Below are 23,827 nucleotides of genomic sequence, written 5' to 3'. Positions count from 1 at the left end.
AGCGTTAGGTTTGTCGGTGTCAAGAGAGAGATATGAGGTATTTAAGTTTAAACAATTCAACCGCCCATTTGTGTGAGTCACAGGAAAATAACTATTTATCTACACATATGTATTATCTCTTCCGAACCAGTAAATGTGTAGTATAATTTTAAAATTTAGAGTAGGGTTACATCCTCGACATGCACACCCATCAGGTATAAATTCCCTGAAGCATTTGGATGGGCGTTGTAGCTGTTCTTTGCTAAAGCATTGCACAAATGTTCATATTGTAATACACTTTTTTTTTTTTAGCCTTACGACATTAGCATTTAAAGCCCATTAAACAAAATATATATACTATAAAACAGGAACGTCTGCTGTGAAATTTGTATATTTAATGCAATATATGGGCCTTACCTGCGCACTGGCAAGATATTTAATGGCTGTAAATGATTTAAAATTTTGAAGTTTATGTATTTAAAAACATTTTATGATTTGCATCTGTTTATTGTTTAAGAGATATTCGTCTTAAATAAATCAACTTATTTATTGAAATTGAGTTGTGTTAGGGCTAGAACAAGCTGAGATTATTATCAATTGCTCTGTGTTCCATCAGCAATTCCTGCTTCATTCTCTATCTTTCTTTTCAGGCCGTGCCACTTTGCATGACAAAGCTTCCTTACGTATCGAGCAGGTGCATTCAGAAGACCAAGGTTGGTACGAGTGTAAAGTGCTGATGATGGATCAGCAGTATGACACCTTCCACAATGGCAGCTGGGTGCACCTGACCGTGAACGGTAAGTAGATCACTCAACTTTTGATCACAGTACTTGAACTCTCCAATATTGTTATTCCAATGTCTAACCCTTGACACTCAAATGTTAACCACTTTTTCCCACTCTAACTATACTCCTCATTTTTACTCTCCTACTCCTCTCACCCCATCGCCATCCCCATATTTTTCTCACCAACTCTCCTTGCCCATATGGCTCTTACCTCCTTACTTTCCTCACACTTTTGTCACCCCTGTTACCCTCCTTATACGTATCTGAAGGCCTGCTTTCTTCATGTTCCTCTCACATTCCTCATTCTCCTCTCACTACTTCTTTCATCTTAATCATACTTTTCTCCTACCCTCTCCCTCCTGATACCCTCCTGATACTCTGCACTCCCACAGCTTCCTCGTACTCCTCTCATCACCTTTGTGTTCCTCATACTTATATCACTATTCTCGCTGCTGACACTTCTTTCCACCCTCTTTCCTTATACTTTTGGTAACACCTTCCCTTGCTGGGTATTCGTCATCAGCCATGAGAGCTCATTTTGTTTACAATTCACAGCATACACCAATTGCTCTTCTTCCCTGAACTCGTGCTCCCCAGAGGCCTTATTAGTTTTTCTTTCTTTACACTCTTCTTGCACTCCTTAATCTCTGCTACTTTGGCCTTTTAGCATCTGAGCTTTTATACTACCTTCTTTCCATTGTTTCCTTATGTGCCTCCTCGATCTCTATCTGTTTTCCTCTTGTTAGATTTTCTTGTTTGCCCATCTTCTTCTTTTCAGTATTTCACTTAGTAAATTGTTTAGATATCTGTTCCACTGCCATTGTGTCTTTCGTTCTCTTTCTCCCCTTCAAGTCTCATCACCTTCACCTTCACCATCCTCCACATCTTTATCTCTCCCTGTTTTCACCCTCTTTTCCTATCAGTATTGCTTTTACTTTTTCTGTGTGAATCTAAGTCTCTTTTTCATCTTTACTCCACATTTTGTAATTGCAACCGTCATTTCTCCTTTTCCCAGACATTTAACTCTTTGTGCCTATCTTTGTACATCTATCTGATGATAATTTGTGTATGCATAGGTTTTTCTATTATAAAAACCAAGCTGCAGCACAATGGAGCACAGTCTGACAACAAATCGGATAATTCTATTTTGGATAGATTGAGCAGCAATTGATTCCATCTGCCATATATGGGGGGGACCTTTGTTCTCATTGTTTGAGAAAGTACTCTTTGAAAATGTGTATGTTATTTCTGAACTGCAGAAGGTATATTGAAAGCCTAATAAGTGAGATTCGTGTTCTAGATTCTTCAGTGTGTGAATCAAGAAGGCTTGTTCCAAGTTTTCTCTTTTTACATTTCATATTTTCATGTCTAGTTATATCAACACTGCTTCTGTTCGCTTGGTCGCTTAAGATTGCCATTAGATTTGAAGTAGAATATTGAAACTGTAGGGGTGCAGAAAGATTTGGAAGAAGCACTTATTATTCTGGTCAATGGTGTCCCTACGAAGAGCAAAACAAATATGGCAAGAACTAGTAGATGTTGGTAAAGTAAAAAAAGCAACAATATATCTGGTACAAAATAATATTTATTATAAAGATGTAGATGTTCTCCAAAATGTAGCACATATGGAGGACAACACATCACCATCAAGAGGTCAGATTGAAAAGGGGATCAATCCCCATCAGAAGAAATTTATGAACACTACAGTATCCACCCTCTGCATTCTAAAGAGATTACTGGTGATGCAATTGATCTTTTTCAAATGAAAAAAAGTAAGAGGAGCTCCCTTGAGTGTTTGGGAGAAATGTTTAGAAGCTCGATGTTTTCCGCATCTCTTCCTCACAGTAATGGGTGGTAGGTATGATGACCGGCCTGGACAGATACCAGCAGCTGAGTATGGATCAACTAGACTATATTCGGAGAATCCTAGATTTTGCTAATGTATTTCCTATAAATGTCACCTTTTATTTGAGAGCGACTTTTCAGGCCTATCTTATGCAGTAAACCACATTCTCAAGACAGGGGTGAATCTGCAAAATATCACTGCAAGGGGATTAACTGACAAAGTTAAAGAAAAAGAGGAGAATACAACTTGATTAATTTGATGGCGTGCCAACCTGGCACCAGTGAATATTGGTATCATCGCTAAGTAGAGGGAAATGTATGTTAAAAAACCTAGAAGCACCGACGTGGTTCCTAACACTCAGTGGTGCTGAGTACGCATTAGGTGACCTGCTTGAATTCCTACGAGAAGGGAACTCAAACATAAAAGTAATCAATCTTAAGACACCAAGAGAACTTTGCTCACTGTACCCTGCAAACGTTTGCAAATATTTTTACCACAGGTTTCAAGCGATGATGGCTTTCAGTTGTAACAGTACGTATCCTCATCTTGGCCAAGTAACTGGTTTCTTTTGTTGCAAAGAGTACCAAGCTAGAGGTGCTCTACTTATTCACATGCTGTTATGGGTAAACAATGCCCCACAATTTTGAACAGAAACTGATGAGCCTGTCTTGTCTTTCATACATGTGCTATCTCAAAATATGGAATAGTAATACTTATATGCAGAATCGCCATATAGATCAGGGTTGCTTCGATATCCAAAGGAGAAAAGACCAATACAACTGGCTATCTGGTACAAACAGTAATTCTTTATGTAAGTATAAATTCAGTTTTATCCAATCAAAAGTGCATTGTGTCCTCAGTGAACATGCACAGACACTGACGGAAGCGGGTCTCCCAGACGCGTAGCAGTTGCACGTGGATACGGCTCCTTCTAATTGATTTATTAGACAGGTACACAGATTGTCGTGACCTGGGCCCTGTCTTTAGCCATCATACAGAGTAGAACTCACTCTTCTGGAAACGCCGTTTTTTTAAATTCCTCATTTGCGAGGCCATCTAGGCCCATATGGATTGCCATGACAACAATCCCTCATTTATGCAGCAGCACACTCTTGCGCTTCAGCTTTCCTGACAGCTCCACTTCCCCTCACTGGGTGCCCGTCTGGGACCCATGTGAATAACGCGTTCTTATCCTTTCACTAACCTGAGGTGCACATCCTTCACGCTGTTTGACCACCTTTAATTTCAGATGTCCCTATACTAATAGGTCCTGAAGAGACCCCTCATTCTCCAGGGGTTGAAACGCCGTCGACATAAACAAAGCAAACCATTGAATATCGCCTATTATCATATAAGGACATTGTTTACACCAAGAACCCCTTTGATTTCTCAAAAATACAGTATCTCGCAGAATTTGAACCAGAAAGTAGAGATATTCTGAAAACTAACATGCTGTATACATACTTCCCAAGAAGGAGTCCTCATCTTCAAAATATGTGTCTTTATAAAGTACTTCAGCACTATACATATAGAAGTAATATAAGTGAAAATATAGAAGAAGGAACATATGGAGTACTTGGATGTGACATTTGTTTGGTAAGCCACAACAAATGAAATCTAATTAACCGTCGAAAGCTTCGTTGTGAAACCCCAGAGAAGAGAGTTTTTCTACTTGGCACTTTTGCAGTTGTTTAAGCCACGGTGCGCAGAATCAGAATTACTTGGATACTATGACTGTTACGAAGACTCTTTCAATGCTGCGAAAGACAGCATTGAGTGCTCAGTATTTCTAACCTACCTGCAAATGTTGAAAGATGAGATTGAACAGGAAGAAACCATTGCTGTTGATATAGCCAAGGAGAGTTTTACAAAGCTGCCTAAGTTGTGCACCAGCGAGTCAAGATACTATTGGAGCACCACTTATTCAAAATGAAGCAGATATAGCTATGAATGAGTTGGAGACTACAGTGCAGTTAGCAAGAGAGGAAACTGTGGATTTCGAACAACTGAACAATGACCAAAAAGAAATTTCAACAAAGTTAAAGGTAACATATAGCATGGATTTCTCCATGAGAGGAAACCGTGTGATTGTTCTTCATACAAACCAATTTTACTATACATCCGTGGCCAAGCTGGCACTGGAACAAGCTTCCTAATTAAAGTTCTCACTGGTTATCTACAGACGACTACAGAATTAAATTTGCCATGTGTAGTAACAGCACCAACAGGATTAGCTGCACATAACATTAAAGGTATTACTTTCATTACCTCTAATGCTAAGTGTTGAACATGACAATAAACTAGAATACCAGAAATTATCTGGTGAAGCTTGCCATGGGGTATCAAGAGTATTGAAGAAACTGAAGCTTTTAATCAATGCTTTGGAAAGTCGTCTTATCAAAAAACTATTTCCATCTAATAATACAGCTGCTGAACTAATGTACAATTTAATTGAAGAACAGAAGTCTGTAGTTTTTTTAATGCCAGCACTTCAAGAGTGCTCCAAGTTTAATGAACAATTACTACAACTGGAGAAAGAAGATATTTTGGAAATTACAGCTATTGATAAAATTGAATATCAGGGAGTCACAATACCACTCACAGATAAACTACAAGCAAAATTGGATCCTTTGGAAAAGCCTGTCTCAAAAACTCCAGGATTATAAAAGATTTTAGATGTTGCAAAAACTGTCAAGTAATTTTGTGCCGTAATTTAAATATAAAGGAAGGGTTAGTAAATGGTGCAAGTGGGCAATGTAAGTGAGTTTATTAATTTCCCAAACAGAGATGAGGTTGAATACTTGGCTATTTAATTTGATCGGATCGATGTTGTGAAGCAGATTATACATTGTGTTGTATGTTTTTGGCTAGTTAAAGACTTATATGTACTCCGCCTGCTGTTCCCACTGTCTATGACATATGCTACAACTGTCCATAAATCACTAGGTTTAAGTGTGGGTACAACTTTTGTTAATATCGGAAGTACTGTATTTAAAGAAAGTATGTCATATGTAGCGTTGTTGCAAGTACGAACATTGTTTGGTTTGTTTTTGATTGATTTTGATGAAAGGAAAGTTAGTGCTGATGCAAGCTGTGTAAGAGAGTACTCCTCAGTTAGACCAATAACCTGTTTATAAGAAACAGATAATCCATCCAAAACGGATGGTTTTCGCTACTTAACATTACCAGATTCCTAAACTGTGCTTTTTGACAAATTGTTGAAGAATGCTCACCAAAATATGACCTGCCCAAACTACAGATCAGATGTTATCTCTATGATAATCCTAACAAGAACTGGCAAATACCTTCAAGTAATGCTTCAATGATGCAGAGCAGATAGTTCCAAATCGGAAACTAAAATTACAATTTTCAAAGCTGTACAAATATCAATTTGGGGAAGAACTTAAACTACTTCAGCTATCATTTTTCACGAAGGAATTATTACAACCTCTGGACACTACACTGTCTATTTAAAGAGTGAATCTGGATAGACGGAATGTAATGACATCAACCTAAGATTAAAACCAAGACTTCCTTCCAAATGACCAAACTTTTATCTTTTCTTTCTTCAACCAAAGTTCTAAGGAGGAATAGTGGATAAAAAAAAGTGGTGTACGGTGTTTCGTCTGTGTGGTTCATCAGTCTTTTAAACATAATTCGGCCTATTGGGGGTAATGTCTTTGTAGTCTTCTTCAAAATTGAAGAGTTGTTTTATATTCCAGAAAGGAGTTAATACCACATCTAAATACTACACTGTCTAATTGAAGGCAGAAACTGAATGGACATAATCCAATTACAACAGTTTAAAGTTGAAAGAAAAAAGTGCCTTTATAACTAAAAAATAACACCCTTTGGTGTAATCAACCAAACGTCTAGGTACTACTTGTGGAATTAAAACTACAGTATGGGATGTTGTCCATATGTATCACCATTTCGCAAACATCATTTGGTCTACCTGGGGTGATGTTTTCACAAGGATCTCTAAAATGGAACATTACGATGTAGTTATTTGTCATATTGTAATTTTAGAAATATTTTTAACTTGGGATCCTTTATTTTACGGAAGTAACTGTAGAAAAAGCAGCTAATGAAAGAATTGTAGTGAGTGTTATGCATAGCTTCACTTAATTATTGTGTTGTACTGTGCATGTATGGTTTTTATTTTTCGATCTATTGATTATTTCCCCCCCCGCTGTTTGAAGATGATGCTTCATACAGACAACTGTTAAGGTGAAGAAGTATGAAAGCTGAGAACAGCAAAAAAGGGAAAATAATATTTTTTGTACGTTGTAATAGACTGTTACAATATAAGTAATATATGTTTTTGTGATTCTCTAATAATGAAGATCAAATACTAACATATCTTTAACGTTCTTTTCCATTTTCCATACCAGGTGCTGTTGAACCTCATTAGATGTCTCAAAACACTTTTACAGACATAGTGCTTACACATAACCATGGAAAGTGTGTTTAAATTTAAAGTGATCTTTCCTTAACTTCCTATTAGTTTGTTTTGCGTATTTTTAAAGTATAACTTTTAGAGTAATAAAACATATTTATAGGTAGTCACACAGCAACTCACTCAATCATTCTGGCACTTATTCATACACGTACTTAGCCAACCAGTCACTTACCCATGCAACCTGCCATACAAGCAGTCATTCACCCATACAGGTATTCACATACCTATTATTTCACTCATAGAGAAAATCACATCTCTACTCATTTATTCAAACAGTCACTAACACACACATTCATCATCAATATATCCAGTTTCAGTAATCTGTTGCAGAGTAAATTGATAGGATCAATCTTTTTTGTAAAGTTTATAGCTCAATTAAGGTGTTAGAATCTAATGTAATCTAGTCACTTTTAAATGCAGTGGAGTAATGTCCCAATTACTTACTAGTAATCTTTATTGTCACAGTCCTTCAAAACATGGTGAGTCCTAACTCTGGTGATGAGCCGTCCACTTGTCCCTTTAGGACAACGCTTTCTCGTTTTTTAAAATGTTGGCTCCTCCTCTTCCTCTTCCTATAAGAACCCCAAGGACACACCAGACAGCCTATTCACTATAAAGCAGCACGTAGTCCTCATCCCGAGAGAACAGAAGACACATGGAACTTATGTTCAAATAATAAAATGCATCAACTTAAATGTAGTTGAATGAAAAAGACTGAATTGCAGTGAAGTGGCACCACATCCAACCCACCATGTAGCGTAACAGGAGACTCAAAGCAATGGCAAGCTGGCCCAGAAATATATGGGTAGAGCACAGTGTGCGTGTGTCTTAACCTAAATACAGGAAATAACAGTGTATGATTGGCACCAGACATCTGGAAAGATCACGCAAATCACACAAAAATCATACCCTTAGGGGAAAAAAGTAAGGAATCATCTTACTTGAACATCTGTAACTGAGCAACAGCTATGAAGAAACCAGATGTTCCTTCTGCTGACCTGAAGTGATGCCCTTAGTCACCATCCAAACCAGGCATATCATAAAGGATTGGGTACCCCATGTGACACCCAAAAAGTGTGACTTACCAATGGAAGAATCAAACACAACTATAGATGGTATTAACTTCAAGTACCGATTTGCTTGAAGAGCCGATGCCGGCTTCCCTGTTGTCAGAGCTGTTTATCCATCCTATGGCTATTATAGGAGATGCACAATTTCCACCATCAGTCAGAGGGCATATTTCCCTTATTACCTGCAAGAAAGTGTACCACAGCCTTAGTCCTTACTATGGCAAAACCTAAGGACAAACAAGTAAAATGAAACAAATATACACAGAAAATCAGACTCATTACCAACCCACTATAAAACCAAGCCCACAAAGTGTAAATATCATTGTGATCCATATTGAGACTAATAATTGACAAAAAGAAAAAGCTTGAACAATCCTGTTTAACAGCAGAAACACCACTCAATACAACGTCTCTTTCAGCCAGTTTATACGACAGACGTTCGAGCAAGTCACTCTTTAGACACCAGGACCAAGGTGGCAGCATCTGCTTAACAGTCATACAATGAGGGATCCAGATTTGCTATGCAATATCACTGTAAACAGTTGGAGCATCATTTTTTAATAGGAGACCATTTAATAGAAGAGTTGAAATGTTAAATTGACCTCACCAAGAACTGAACCTGGCACCAAAACCACACAGTGCTGTGATAAAGCACCCAAGTAGTCCAGGCATCAAGAGTACAATGCCACTTGCCTGGGCTTCAGAAAGAGGCAGAGCATACTCTGACAGTGAGGCAACACACCCTGAATGCAGGAAGGAAGCTTCAGCAAATAAAGGACGCACCTATAGGTGACAACAACTAAACCAAGGTGAAGGAACCCTAGATCCTTATGCAATGCCTCTGATAGATGGCAAAGACCCTTGTGAAGGAGTAGCAATGCATCCTGAAACCATCCGCCAAACAGTGTACCATCTGAAGGGACAAACACAGAACCATGAAGAAACTGCAACAACAGAAGCAATTCCATACCAATGCTTGACCTATAATAAATATGATGGTTGCACTTTGCTCCTCAATAGCATGGAAGTTGGACCCCTGACGATGATAAAATCAGAAACTCCACAGGGACCATTGGCTAAAACAACTCATGGCTAGGAATGGGTACACCTGGCCACTGAATCAGTTCTGTACAATCACCTCCAGCTGAATAAAAATGTAAAAAAGCCATCATAACTATGTCAAAAAGGCAGGCCTATGGATCCCAAACCAATGGCTTCTTGTGTCGCAAACAAGCATCATACAAAGCCCCTGAGCTATATACAGGAACAAGAGTACATTTTCTAAAAATTATCTACAAAAAAGAACAGCAACAAGTAAATTATACAAATATATACTCGGGAATAAAAATTGTGTTTCTAGCCATACAAGTGTAAGATGAAAGTCAAATAAAGTGCAATCATAGAGCAAACAACACAACTGATATAGGACTTTACACTGAAAAGATTGACACAAGAAAATTATTAAGGGCAACAGTTACATTCAGCAGGACGATGCCACAGGCCAAGGACTTCCCTTTACATTCAATTGCAACAAGTAGTTGTAGGACTAAAACTCCTAGAATTCAATGTGGGTGGTAGGAAAATTAGAACCAATATCAGCCTTTGACAACATTCCGACAACCCACAACTATGGTCACCGGAGCAAAAACAAATGGTCTCACACTACCAACAAATAGACCACAACATACATGAGAATGTCATATTAAATAGGCGATTTACTTACACCTGAACTAGCAGTCAGTATTCACCTCCGACCAATCAAAATACTTAAACCAGAGAAACCTGCGGGGCAAGAAACTGTAATAGAAATAACACCTGGGTGCAAAGCAATACACAAACTACTCCATGAGCCACTACTTATGTATGCTGTTCAATTTAAGTATTGACTTCTCTCTTATTAGCGAGATGGTTGGTGCAGTTTGTGATTGCGATTGCTGTGCTTTCAAGCCTCCCACCCACTCGCACTCAGAGGTACAAGTCCCAGTATAGAAAACCCAAAACCCCAAACCCTGGGAAACCTGACAGCCCTGGGATTCAACAGAGTTTAAAGCAGACACATGCCACATTGTTATTACTGAAAATGGAAGGGAAGAATGCTCAAACACTTCAAAACCTATAACAACACTTTCTGAGTTTTCATTCAAGGCAGAGAGGCAGTATGTAGCCACTGGTAATGGTACCAGCCTTGGAGACCGACGCCCGACCGATGCCAAAAGATCCATACATAATCAAGGAAACGTCTCAATGCCTGTTTGTCCTGGCTATTTCTGAACTGATTTTTCAAAAGTGCCTCTCTGGCTCCTTGATAAAATGGCCAATTAATTGCCACATTCCCTCCTGTTCCGACGTGGCGATTCTGTACTATAAGTCAGTTCTGTTTATGCGAGGTTGTGCTACTGTTGAAGTGGCAACATGCATTTGGTCCTGGTGAGCTATATAAATGTATTCAATAAATAAATAATTAACAGAAAATATACTTCTTATTGGCTTGAAAGAAGAGGACATTTTCTTTGGGGTGATATCTAGCCACCAGATTCCGTCTTATTATCCTACCAAGCCTTTTGGACTTAACACTGTCTTACCAAAGTCATCCATCTTGGAGTGTCCTGAAATTAAGGATGGTGCAGTGATCAGTATCTGGTTACTTCCAGATGATTTACCTGACATTTTTTTAATCGCTCCCTTCCATGGAAAGAGAGACAAAACAGATCTTCTGGATACGATAGTGCGTATCCAATTCAGAGTGCCTGAAGTCACACATGGCTTCAGCTCTTAGTGATATCACCCTACATGCTCTCTTTCTGCCTTCTCATTTTGATGCCTTTAAAGAGCTGTTTTTTAGAACAATGCTTGTCATTTTGGTTACTTTTTGAAACTTTGTCAGCTTCCAATTCCATTGAGGCTAATACTCTTTTTTTTGCATACAGGCACTGTCATTTCCAAGTGGTGTAGCCTAGTTGCCTTTGTAATAAAAATAGGGTTTACAGTTTTTTAACGGTGGGCAGTGATAGATGGGCTCTCCTTGTGCCTCACCCACTCCCTTTGCAAAGATCAGATATCATTACTAACCCCATTTAAGAGGGATAGTTATAATTGTTGACGTTTTGTATTTCTTTTTAAAAAACATTGTGGCCACCACATAGTTTGACCCAACATGTGTTCCATCATAATGCACATGCATATTGTCTTCTATACTTTTGCGATATCCACTTAGGCATTGGCAAAGCTGAATGTGTTCCTTGCTAAACATTGGTAAACAAAACTGATTGGCTTTGCCCATGCTTGTTATACTTTGCCCATGCTTGTTATACTTTACACCTGGTTACCCCGTGGTTCCACTTGATGGTAGTGGGTTACTACAGAATGCATTTTTTGCAACCATTTGCAAATTGCAAATCTTCAGTACACAGTGTTTAAGATTTTCTATCTGGTCACAACTGCCAGGAAATGCTGCAGATTTACGGACTTGCAATTCGGTCAATATGCTATGCACTTTTTGTGACATTAATTTTTGGGCTTCAATATATAGCATCATGCGGAATCGCAAAACATTCTTACATTGGGCCCTAGGGCTCTTGGTTAAGGGTTCGTGAAGAGTGCATTTGTTAGACAATGCTTTGCTAATCCCACATTTGGGAGTGAAGTTGTGCGGCGTGGGCTTAAGTGCAACCTACGCTGTAGGATAAGACACTGGGATCCAAAGCAGCATTTAATAGCAGTACCAAATGACTAATTTACCCTCTCGGCCTCATGGCAATGGAAGAGGGCATGGGAAAGATGTCTAGATAACGCTATTAGCAGGATAATATTTAGGTGTGGTCACCTCTTTCCAGTCAACGATTCTCAAGTTGACAGACACAATCTCATTTCTTGCCATAGAAGGCAGGCTGGGTGAAGGCAGTTTGAAGCAGGTGGGAGCATGCTCTGAAGACTGACTAATTAGGGAAGTAGAACTCCTTAATGAAAAGGACTCTGCAGAATGTCTGTAGGGCAGGCCATTTCAAGGGAAATCAGGTAGAAGGCAGCGCTGTTCAGGAGACGGGACCCAGCTTGGCCAGCTGTTAGGGAAGTAGGCACTATGGGGTCCCAGGTTCCTGTGTTTACAAAAGTACCTCCATTTTAAGCTACAGCATAGACTTGTGGTGAAATGTCCAGTAAAATACTTTTTTATACTCAGATTAAATTCTCATAGCTTCAAAGGCAAGTGCATTCTCTCATTGAAGCAGCCATTCTCAGCGGCACGCTCTCTAATTCTAATCATAGTTGGGTCTTCTACTTGGAAGATAGGCTTGACTGAGAGTTTTGCTCACTGTGTCTTGACCTGGTGTATCATCCAACAGAATAGATTAAGTGATAGCATGGCTCATCTGCACGACCCTACGTTGTGATTGCGCATGTTTTGCTAGATTGGTAGTATTGCTGTACGGTCTGTCTTGACCAGGGGTCCCGCCACACTACATAGCTTGACTGGTAGGCTACACCTGCCATACTACATGATTTGATGGTTGTTCCAGATTCCCTGCATGGTTTACTGGTAGGGAGGCCCTTCCTCATTACATGGCTTGACATGGAAAGTCGTCTATTCCCACAGCATGGTTGAATAAAAGCATTGCCTCACTGCATAGCTGAGTAGTGCAGCTGTTTCATTGCTGTTGAATAACACCCCTCCTCTGCAGGGTTAGTATTCTTGTCTGCTTGGCTTGATGAGTAGCTCTGCTCAACCTCATCGCTAGATAGGTAAGGTAATCCTGACCCACTGTATGTTTGATGAGTAGCACTCTCATTATGTGTAGATTATACGAGGTACTGCTACACTGCATGTTTGATGGTAATACAAATATAGTAATGCAGTTGAAGTACTTTTTTGACTGGTAGTACATGCATGGCTGACAGTTAATACTGCTCTTTTGCAAGGTTGACACATTGACCTACCACCTTCATGTTGGTGTGCAGTTGCATGACTGTGCTTGGTTGACTGGTACTATTGCTGCGCTATATGGATGACAGGCAGTCCTGCCAGACTGCATACCTTCCATCAAAATCTTCACCCCCCCACCGCCCTTTTACCATTTAGCAGAATGAGTGCATGCATTCTGTCTACATATTCTTTGAGTAGAAGAAACAGGAATTCGTAAGTGATTGGCACTGTACTTGCAACATTACATACTGTAGTTTCTTTATCGTACCTGTTGTAGGCATGCACAGTGCAGGAAATCAGCTTATAGCTTTCAGATGAGAACTGTTATTTCAAGCAACTATTGTATCCTGTTGATACTCATTGCTTTTCCAAGGGTTGTGATATTCCTCTAAAATACATTTCTAATTTCAACCAATGATCCACTGTCATAATAGTTTGCTTTTCGATGTTGGCTTTCTCATGGGCCTGGTTTGGTTTTCTTCCTCCTCTGCAGCACCACCTACCTTCACAGAAACCCCACCTCAATATGTCGAGGCCAAGGAAGGCAGCAGCACCACCCTTACCTGCACAGCGTTTGGGAACCCCAAGCCTGTGGTCACCTGGCTGAAGGATGGGGAGCTTCTGAGAGACACTAGGAAGTATCAGGTGACTGGTGCTACCATGGATATAGTAGTAATGAGTCAGAATGCCAACATTAATGTATTCCTTCTTATCGCTTTCTCCTTTTCTGATCCCCTGCCGCTATTCCTCCTGGCATCATCCTGCCCCCTGTAGGCTATTGCAACTTTAGTTCGAGAGGCACTTGTATTAGTTCACTATGTGTTCGCAGTCTTCATTCAGGAGGGAAACCGGGGGCAGGTGGGAAGAGTGCGGCTGAATTTAAAAGATGTTTTGAGGCCGGTGGTGAAAGGTAAGGCACTCTATGAGGGAATTAGAAAGGAAGAGTTAAGGTGATTGGAAATGGCACTGTATGTTATGGGAGGGTTTGTTAGGGAGACAGCTCGCAAAAGATGAGGTATGTCTGGGGTGAGGAAAGGTAAGGTAGGGTAAGTGGAAGAAGTCTGTATGTAGGAACAGATATGTCATTTTAAGAGAGACTAAAGTATTATGGGGAAAGATGAGGAATGGAAGGAATTGCAAGTGTCAGGCTTTTTCTTCTGGTGTTTTTGATTGAGGGGAAGCCAAGGACTTTCAAAAGTGATACTGCTGGCTCTATTCTTTTAGATATACAGAATGCTTCAAATGATATAGAGACTGATTTTTAGAGTTTGGTAGACGAGTTACATCACAACTGTGAAAGATATCTTGTCCACCTTGTTACAAGCACTTGTACGAAGGCAGACAAAATATGTGTCATGTTTGTGACAGACTAGCTCGTTTCCCAAACTCTAAATGAGGGCCAGAAAACTGTTGAACGTTTTGTAGTTAAGTTTCTTACAGAATAATTTGAAAAGTTATAGGGGAAAGAATTCTTTAGGCCCAGGTTAGGATTCTCAAAAACTGGTGTCTTATTATTAATAGCTTAATTGCTGGCCCCCTGGTATTTTTATGTGGTAATAATGACTGAGGGCATAACATTTCTCCAAGTCTTTATTGCCATCCAATTTAGAGCTGAGGAGAGGGGAATGAAGAATATTATCTCCTATGAATGTGTGTGCACCTGATTACTGCATGGTGTGCCTCCCAGTGCAAGTCATGTCTGTTTTTCCTGCTTATATTTGCACAGGGCCAACAGTTTAAGAATGTGGTAAAGCCTCACTACTTGTAATCTTAATACAAGGGCAAGGCAAAAACACCTGTTTGTGCCACTTCATAGGTTATTCTTAGCAGATAATCAAAGGATTGGCCATTTCCTAATGCCTTTTTCTGTTACTCCGAAGATAGCTTTTGGTAAGCCTTCAGTTTTTGGCATCCAAAGATTTGGTAGCTAGTATACATTTAGGATGATTTTAGCTCCATAGAAAGCTACCAAGTTCTCCTTGGTGCTGAAGCTGAATATGGATGGAGTTTGGGGAAGGCCGAGAGGTGGTAGAAATATATTTATTGTTGGAAACGTGGCCTTCACAAACCTGTTTTCATGTTTTCTGCTGATACAACCTGACAATAATTTTACAAAGTATGTAAATATAAGTTACATTTTGGAACTACTTTCTTTTCTCATGGTTATTGTTGTTGCCTCGAATGTCCTCTGTATTGTAAGAGGGCGTGCACCCCTGCTTAGAGTGCCGGACTGTTTATGAAACTGGTATCCTGACTTTTTGTTTGGTTCTTAATTCTTCCTGTGTGCTGCTATTTGGTAGATGGGAGGGATAAGGGGGTAGGACTACAGTTGTTTCTATTGTTTAATGTGAGGAATTTTATAGGCATGTTCTCCCCGTTTGCATGCCCCTGATTACTGCTCAGGAAGGCAATTATAGTCGAGGTCAAAGACCTCACACTTCAAAGTGATCTTGTTTTGGATATTCTTGCTTGGAGCCAGCATTATTGTAACCTCATGTGAGAGCTATCACAAAGGCAGTGTGTGTGGAAAAGACAGAAAATTGCATCTGAAAAAGAACAAACTTAAACCAATTCTGAAACCCTAATTGGAGGATCCTTATTCCCTGTCTAGAAAATGTGTGCAAAAAGGACCTTGAAATGTTTAGTAATTTCTGTATGCCTTATGTCAATCAAAACATGCAAAATATATACAGCAGCACCGGCTCAATGTTAGCTATTGGGGGAAGCAGCTCAGAAACTGTGGCGACGCGCAAGGGTGCTACATTAAGGAATGTATCCATGACCAGTTAGGATATATTAGGCTTAAAATCGAAAAAGGCTGATGGTTGCTGTTTTTTTTATAGATGGTTTTGATCTTTGTATGTTTCAAGAAACATGAGCCACTAGGGAGATCTGCCTGATTTTAGCGGAGAAATCTGGCGGTGGCCGACCATCAGGTAGACTGCATGTGTGGGCTTAAACATTACTAACCAGTGACATAAAGCAGATCCCAACTAGCTCTCCAGATTTACTGGATCTAAAACATTTTGTTAAACAAGGACAATCTGAAAGCTCTTTCCTTAGTTAACGTATACAACAGAAGCACTAGTAAGTTCTCAGAATCAGTGACTGTACATCTATTGGATAGATTACTAAACATACTCAATAAAATGTTTGTAGTTAATATTGAGGGAGATTTCAATACATACTTTCATCTGTGTTGGTTGCTGAGAGAGCTAGCAAATGAAGAGGATGAATATTGTGGTATCTTGGAATTAGCAGCACGTCCTAGACCCCAATTTACCAGATTGGCTTTGTAATTAGTCGACATCCCATTATTTTATGGCCTTCGTGCATGTAACAGCCACTCCCCCCTGAGTCGATATGTCAGTCTCAATATTTAAAAGAGGGACTTACAGAAGCAACATTGATTACATTCTACTTGATGTACAGTTATGGGAAACAATGATTGACATGATGGAGATCCCAAAACATGAGAGTGACCACGAACCCCTGGCCCTTTACCTAACTGGATTTTTGATTCCTGGCCAGGCAGACGGATGTAGCACAAAAGCCAGTGTGCTAATCATTACTTATAATCGGAAGAATATGAAATGAGAAAACATTAGTAACAGTCCTACAGCTATCAAATCCATTAATAGTATTATTATCCCAACATTGTATCTCTTTTAGTGACATCCTAGACTGTCCTCTTATTACTGGAAGCGCATATTCGGCTATTCAATGACATAAAATATTTTTTATAAAGAACTTTAAAGAGAATATAGGACCACAAAGGGGCAAGAGTGGTTCAACTCTGATTGCCAGACAAGGAAGTCTAATCTCATAGCCACTATTAAACTGGGTGACAGAGACAGACTAAAAGTCTCTAGGGCACTCTCGAGGGAGACCATTAAAGGAGCTAAAGTCGAGTGGGAGACAGGAAATTGGGAAGACTTACTACAATGTAATAACACAAAAATATTTTGGCACATAGCGATACAATCACCTTATGAAACCAGAAGGATACATTCAGCCAAACGACTCGGTTACACATTTTGAGGCTGTTTATTCTAAACATCCAGCAAATGCTATTGTAGATACTTCTGTGACATCTCCCCAGGCCGAGCAAAAGCCCTTTGTAAACTCTGGTATTACCATCTCCCTGTCTGACACCGTAATTGCTATTAGTGTCCAAAAACATGCTATGCCCCAGGTCTTGAGAAAATTCCAGCAAGATTTTTTCCTCTCTGAGGCTACCATGTGGGCTCCTTATATAAACACCTTATTGAATGCAATAGCAGTAGGTTCACGTTACCCAATACCTGGATGGGAGCAGAGATAGTCCCAATATGTAAGAAGAGATGTTGTACCGTACCTAGTACCCATTTAATCCCCACCAAAAATATTGGGGTAAAATAACACTTGGTGAAAATTTCCTGGAAAGAGTAATGGAGTTCTATTTATCTTTGTGTCAGTCTTTCCGATTCCCATATATTGAAACACAGAGAATTCTAATTTATTGTGTGCCAGGCATGCAGCAACTCATCCTGTGTCACTGGCCCTTGAGATTATATAGATTGTAGGCAGCTAGCGCAGCTATGTACATCTTGGAGCTAAGAGGACAATTATGTGGAGAAACCTAGAAAGCTGAAAATGATTTTATAAGATCTTTGCTGAGACTACCCTAGAGTACTCCTTTGCTGCCAATAAAACTCGATCTGGCCATTTAAAACAATAGTTGGGTATGCACACCTTGGATCAATTTTGTATAGAATTAGGTAGATTAGGGAGCTTTATGCCTATAGAGAGGCTCTCTGTGATGTTACTGGAAGATCTCTGGTGATGAAGATGCCCTGGCTGAGATATATGAAGAACACATTGACAGATCTGGGATTAGTGGATTATTGGCCCAATACCTCATTCTTCACCTTAAGCGTGCAATGTATAGTGAAGGAGCGATTGAAGTACTGTACACTTGATAAATTGCAGTCATCATCATCTTCTGTGGGCCAATTGTCCAGTAGTTTTCTTTCCATGAAATGCGTTAATGTGAAGACTTTTTGAATTGTTCCTATCCACCCTCAGAACCTTTTTAATAAAGTTCAGGCTGGGTATCCTGACAATTGCAGCCTTTATGATGAGGTGGTCATCTCCTGGACATGATCGAAGTTATGACCAGTTTGTGATCAATTCAATGAAACTATGCGACATGTTTTATTTTTCTGAAGTGCCTACAAGAGACCTGGATCAAAATGGGTCAAAACGCTTTGCTTGTTGTTAAGAATAAGACAGCACCTTAAGAATATGTGAGTCTGACACTAGAACTATTGTGGTGTTTGCAATCTCGAAATCCCTGCAGTCAGCCTGGTATTTAATTCCCAAAAGCACTGAAATTAGGACTATACATTGAAGTGTTTGTCACCAGCCATATGAGCCATGTACTTAATAGAGGATTTGATTAATGTTTTTATCCCGATTTTAACTAGTAAATGTATTGCATGTTCTATCCAAATGTAAATGTGATATTATAGCGTGTATTTATTGATGGATTGTTTTGCATTAGATCCGATTATAAAGTAATGTGTATAAAAGTGGTATACATAGTACTCCACTTTTCTCCAGTTCCATGTTTTTCTTGACCAAGAAAGGGAGTGCTCTGCAGAGTACTCGAAGAATTCCGCGTGACCCAGGCTGGTGTCTGCATGACAGATAGTCTTCCAAAAGTGAGAGGATATCACCTGAAGTTTGAACTTTCTGTTGGAGGAGTGGATGACGAGTCTAGAGGCCTGTCTGACTTCTGAAAGCGGCAAGAGGTGTGCATGCCCCTGGAGAAGGACAGACTGTGCAGGAAGAAAAGCTCAGGATTTTCCTGGCATGGGGAACAGCCAGGGGAAGCAATCTGTAGTAAAGGTCCGCTAGCACCCTTTCATGCAGGCTGTTTACAGATAACATATACTGTGGGTCTGATGGCATACTGACTCCGTACACTCCTGCCGCATATGTTAGCCTATGTTTTGCATTAGCTAGCTCGCAGTGCCACTAGAATCTCCTGTTATCAGAGAGATTAGTTTTTGGCAACCTCAGAACACAATAACCTCAGACTCGTTGAAACAATATACTACTTTTCACCCAGTCACTCATGCTTGCTTGTTTTGCTCTCAGAGAGATACATAGAAGAAACAGTCGAGCGTGTTTACAATAGGAATTTATTGTACCGTTGTTCTTCTCATGTAAAATATATGTGCTGCTACAACTGTAACACAGTAGCAGAGATATAGAACCAGCAGTACAGTGAATAAAAAGGAATAGTATTGTTCTACCATTTTGCAATAGTCATGAACATATACATGAATATAAAATGCATTTATAAAATAAAGTGTGTACCCCTAAGATGCCTGACTATATGTACTTAAGTGTACCTAGCATGTGAGTAGGTGCAAAAGAACCTAAGCCTGAGAGCCTAAGAGTCTAAGAGCCAAGAATCCCACTAGGATTTAGTCGAACCCCCATACCTGGATACTGAGAGTGTGGAACTTCGTCCTGGACTTGAGCTGGACACCCCGCAAGGGGTAGTCAGACAACTGTCAGCTGGAGCGATGGCATGCCAGAGCCGCAGCGTCTCTTGTCAGTGTGTCGGCCTTGAAGTCTCAGTTCCCTCCTGCTTACTGATAGCAAGAGGTGCTGTATTTATACAGTCTATGTACATGTGTTAGCCATTGTTCATGATGTTGGGTTTTAAACCTTTGTGCGTAGATAGGAGAGGTGAAGTATGCCCCCTGAAGAGTGTTCTCATAAATTATTCATATGTGCTACGGATGACGTCTTAGCAATATCGATCGGGCAAAACCCACCCTCGTCATGAAACTAGGTGAAAGGTTTAGTCCTTAAAAGGCCTCAGTCTTTATAAGGCGTTCAGTCCCTGTAAGGCATTCTATCCTTATTTGGAGTTATGTCCTTATAAGGCTCGTTCATATGACATGAAGGGGAGACGATGTAGGGAAAGTGTACGATGTTCTCTAAACCTATGTCAGGGTACCGATATGAAATATAACAAAGCTACTACTGTAAAGTGTTCCCAGGACTCTATGACTGACTCTTGCTGTAAACTAAAATCCTTCCTTTTAACTAAAAGATTAGCACTGGGCTGAACAATACTTTACTGTATTTATTAGTTCAGTTCTGAGCTGGTGCCCCCCACATTACCTCCTTGATGCCTTTGACTCCTCGACTTATCAACACTGATTCATGTGCAAAAAGGGTGCACTTGTCCACTTTGAAGAGCCATGATAGAACGTCCCTCATGACACCAGTGGCAGACAGCCTTAAATACCACAATTGGGGCCCTGTCTGCCCTGTGGCCCCCTGAACAGGCAGTGGCGATTGGCAGGAAGCAGTGTAAGAGCTTCAATTTCCAGTTCAGACTGGCTTGAACAGACCAATACGTTAAGCTTAAAATCTCCATTATCAACACAGCACAATGGCAGGTACAAGGTTGGTGGGAGTTGCCTTGAAACCTTGTCCTTAGAAGAGTTAGGAGATCTCTGAAGAGAGGGTGGAGGGCTCCCAGACCGAAGGATAGAGAGATCTTTTTAGGCTTTATTAGAGACCAGGGGCTGTATCATACATATGGCTAATTTTCCTTGTTTGTTCCGGGCACACCTTTTAAAAGGTGCGCTAGGGGCAAACAGGTAGAGTGCTTCCTATTACATGGAATGCGCTGTCCTGAGGAAAGCCGTGAACTTGTGTTGCGCTACCCTGGTGGTAGCTCATTCAGGTGAAAAACAAAGCAGCTTTGAAGCAGCTGCTCCGTGTTTCACTGTACAGGTGGCAACCTGCCTGCACTAAAGGGCGTTAGCGATCTGCTTGAGGCGGGTGCAGTGAGTGACAGCACCCACCTGCAAGGAGATGTCTGGGGGTCCTCAGGACCCATTTCCCCCCTCCAGAGGGCTGCCATTAGAGGGTGCACTGACAGTCCACCACCTACTAGGTGGCGCACTGTCAACGCGTCCCCTGACAGCTTCTTTGCCTCTTCGCCCACGTCTATAATATGACGTGGGCGCAGAGGTAAAGGAATTCCCTTATTTGCATGGGATCCCCCCCATGCAACACCCTCTGATAATAGCGCTGGCGCTTTGTGCAACAACTCTTTTGGTTTTTCAGAATGGGACGCACAAGCGTTTGCAGCCCTTTCTGTAATACCAAAGTGCCCGAGGGTGTGCAAAGCAGGAGCACTGTTGCCTTCCGGGGCACTTCTGTAATATGACCCCTGTTGGAGAAATTGGGTAGTAGGACAGAAACTGTGTCTAGGGTCTAGGTACCAATATAAAAGTCCGGGGAGGAAGTTCTGTGGTGTCATGCTGCCTTAAATCCTTAACATAGGTTTTCCTCAGAGACACACATAGTGTATCCCCACATTTGTAATTATATTTATATAGTGCTTACTACCCCTGATGAGGTTTCAAAATGCTTTTCGGCGAGTAGCACACTACTCTGGATCCCAAAAAGGATTACTGGCAGATTATTATAGGGAAATATGAGCTCATTTCAGTGGTGGATATGGGAGTCTGTTAGTTGGATTGAATAGGATAATTGAGTGATAGAAGAGGGAAGAGTCTAGAAAGTGTTATTTGGACTATCATAGTAGTAAGATGAAGTTTAGGATGAGTGAAAGGAGAGATGGAGGAGGGAAGAGTCTCCAGAAAGGGATTAGTGAAATCTTTGCAGTGAAATGAGTGTTGGGATGAGTCAAAGGAGGAATACATGAAGGAAGAATTTAGGAAAGGTTGTTTAGGAGATCATAGTAGTAAAATGAGGTGCAGCGTGAGCTAAGGTAGGGCTAGAGGATGGAAGAGTCTAGAAAGGGCTATTTTGGAGATCGTAGTAGTAAAATGAGGTGACAGAGTAGTGCAATGGAGAGAGTCAAAGATGTTTTTTTCTTCTACTATAGTATGAGTAAAGTAATAAATATAAAGATACATAACTATATAGAAAGGGCATACATGTATAAGGAAAATAATATATTGAGATTTCAAGTTGTATAAACTCAGACATTCAGGTGTTGCTTTACTTGAAGGTAATTTATTTGTGTATTTTTATAGCAATTTTTTAAAACATTTTAAACTTTTATCTTTCCTCAATATTTTAATAGTGAAGCACTTGTAGACAAAATAGTTATAATATTTACATATTGTGATAGATATATAAAACAGAGACCCATAAGCATCTAATCAAAAAACTTGTATGAAAACTATGCAGTGACCTATAAACATGTTATGCATAGAATAATATAGATATATATATATATATATATATATATATATATATATATATATATATATATATATATATATATATTAAATACAATCCAACTTCAACGAAGAAGAGGCACGTACTCAGGTAAGTAGGGATACGGCTCATTTATTATAATTGAGGTCTCCCTCGACCCCGCATTGAAAAGAGAGACGCGTTTCGCCTGCACATTAGGCTTTATCAATATATATATATATATATATATATATATATATATTACCTACTGGCGGTCGCCAGTAGGTAGTTATAGTTAGGACCACGTTTCCATAGGAAATCCGCAACATTCTATTTTGAATAACTTTGGCGCCGGTCGACGAATCCTCGCGAATTTTTCAAAATAGGTGGGGCGCTACGCTCCGCTCCTACCCTGAAAGTCTCAGGGGGATTCGTCAAGCGGGGGCTGAGATAAAAGGGGGGTCCCAAAACGCGTTTTTCCCATGCATTTTTCCATAGGACCTTTAGACAGGGCTACAGCCCGAACGGCTGAACAGAATTACTTGAAATTTGGCAGAGAGGTAGTCCTCAGGTCAAGGAAGTGCCTTTTGTAGGTTTGGTGTAAATCTGTTCAGTAGATTCTGAGAAAATAGCCTTTAAATCAATATATATATCCGAGCCAGCTTACGGTGCGCTTACGGTACGCTTACCGTACGCGTACGGTGGCGTGCGCGAGCGCGATTCTGATTGGCTCTTGATATGTGATATGTGTAAATTGAACTATGGTCATTCTCAACGTAGGTGAATTTTATTCACCCCCCATATCTATACACAAAGCCATTATGAGTATTTCACGTCACCAATTATTATGATGACTAATAATACTTGATTTGATTCAATGCTTGGTCTAAAAGTTTGGCATTATGTCACAAGTGAATAGCGATTCATTACCGTTTCTTTCATTGTTTCTATGTCTATGATGACTCAATCACTGTGTACCACGTGACTATACACTAGCACTTTAAAACTGTGAATGTCGTCCTCGCATGTCATGTGATCAAGGCCTCTTTGCAGGCCGAAACGCGTAATGGCGGCAGTGCTGGGTGATATGAAATAAAAACTTCTGCACTGATTTTGGGTCTGTGTTCGTCTTTCCGAGGAGACGTGGAAGTTGGAGACGAATCTTGTTATATTGATTCTACTGGGATTGCTTCCCCAGTATACACGAGACCCCTCCTTCAATTTTGGGCCAGCGGCAGGAAGCAGACTTTCGGTGAACCGGAAAAAGTTTTACAGTCCTGTAAGGACCAGCTGCGGTAGCCCCCGGACCACGGAAGAATCCTCTATGCCCCAGACGAGAGTGGTGGAGCGCGAGTCGGAGGACCCGAGCAACGTCAAGGAACTCACTGAGGTAACGGAGGGATTATCGTATGGTCTGGTGTAGGAGTGTGCGTGAGCGCAGCCCGTGATATTTTTATCGGAGGTACTGTTGCTCAACAGTTGATATCACACCCGAATAGCAGCACAATGGCCGCTGACGTG

The 23,827-nt window shown here is 40.3% G+C and overlaps 1 protein-coding gene across 4 annotated transcripts in view; it reads left to right on the top strand.

Moving 5' to 3' along the window:
• IGSF9B (immunoglobulin superfamily member 9B) overlaps positions 1-23,827 on the top strand; it is a 1,286,301-nt gene that overhangs the window by 290,472 nt on the left and 972,002 nt on the right. For all 4 annotated transcript variants that reach the window (XM_085647232.1, XM_085647230.1, XM_085647233.1 and 1 more), the window contains exons 3-4: positions 630-776; positions 13,554-13,705. In XM_085647232.1, the coding sequence (XP_085503358.1) occupies positions 630-776; positions 13,554-13,705 (299 nt within the window). The remainder of the gene's footprint in view (positions 1-629; positions 777-13,553; positions 13,706-23,827) is intronic.

This window comes from Triturus cristatus, chromosome 3_2 (genome assembly GCF_964204655.1).
Source record: "Triturus cristatus chromosome 3_2, aTriCri1.1, whole genome shotgun sequence".
Taxonomy (NCBI): domain Eukaryota; kingdom Metazoa; phylum Chordata; class Amphibia; order Caudata; family Salamandridae; genus Triturus; species Triturus cristatus.
Note: the sequence above shows the minus strand (reverse complement) of the source record. Positions and strands in the feature narration are given on the sequence as shown.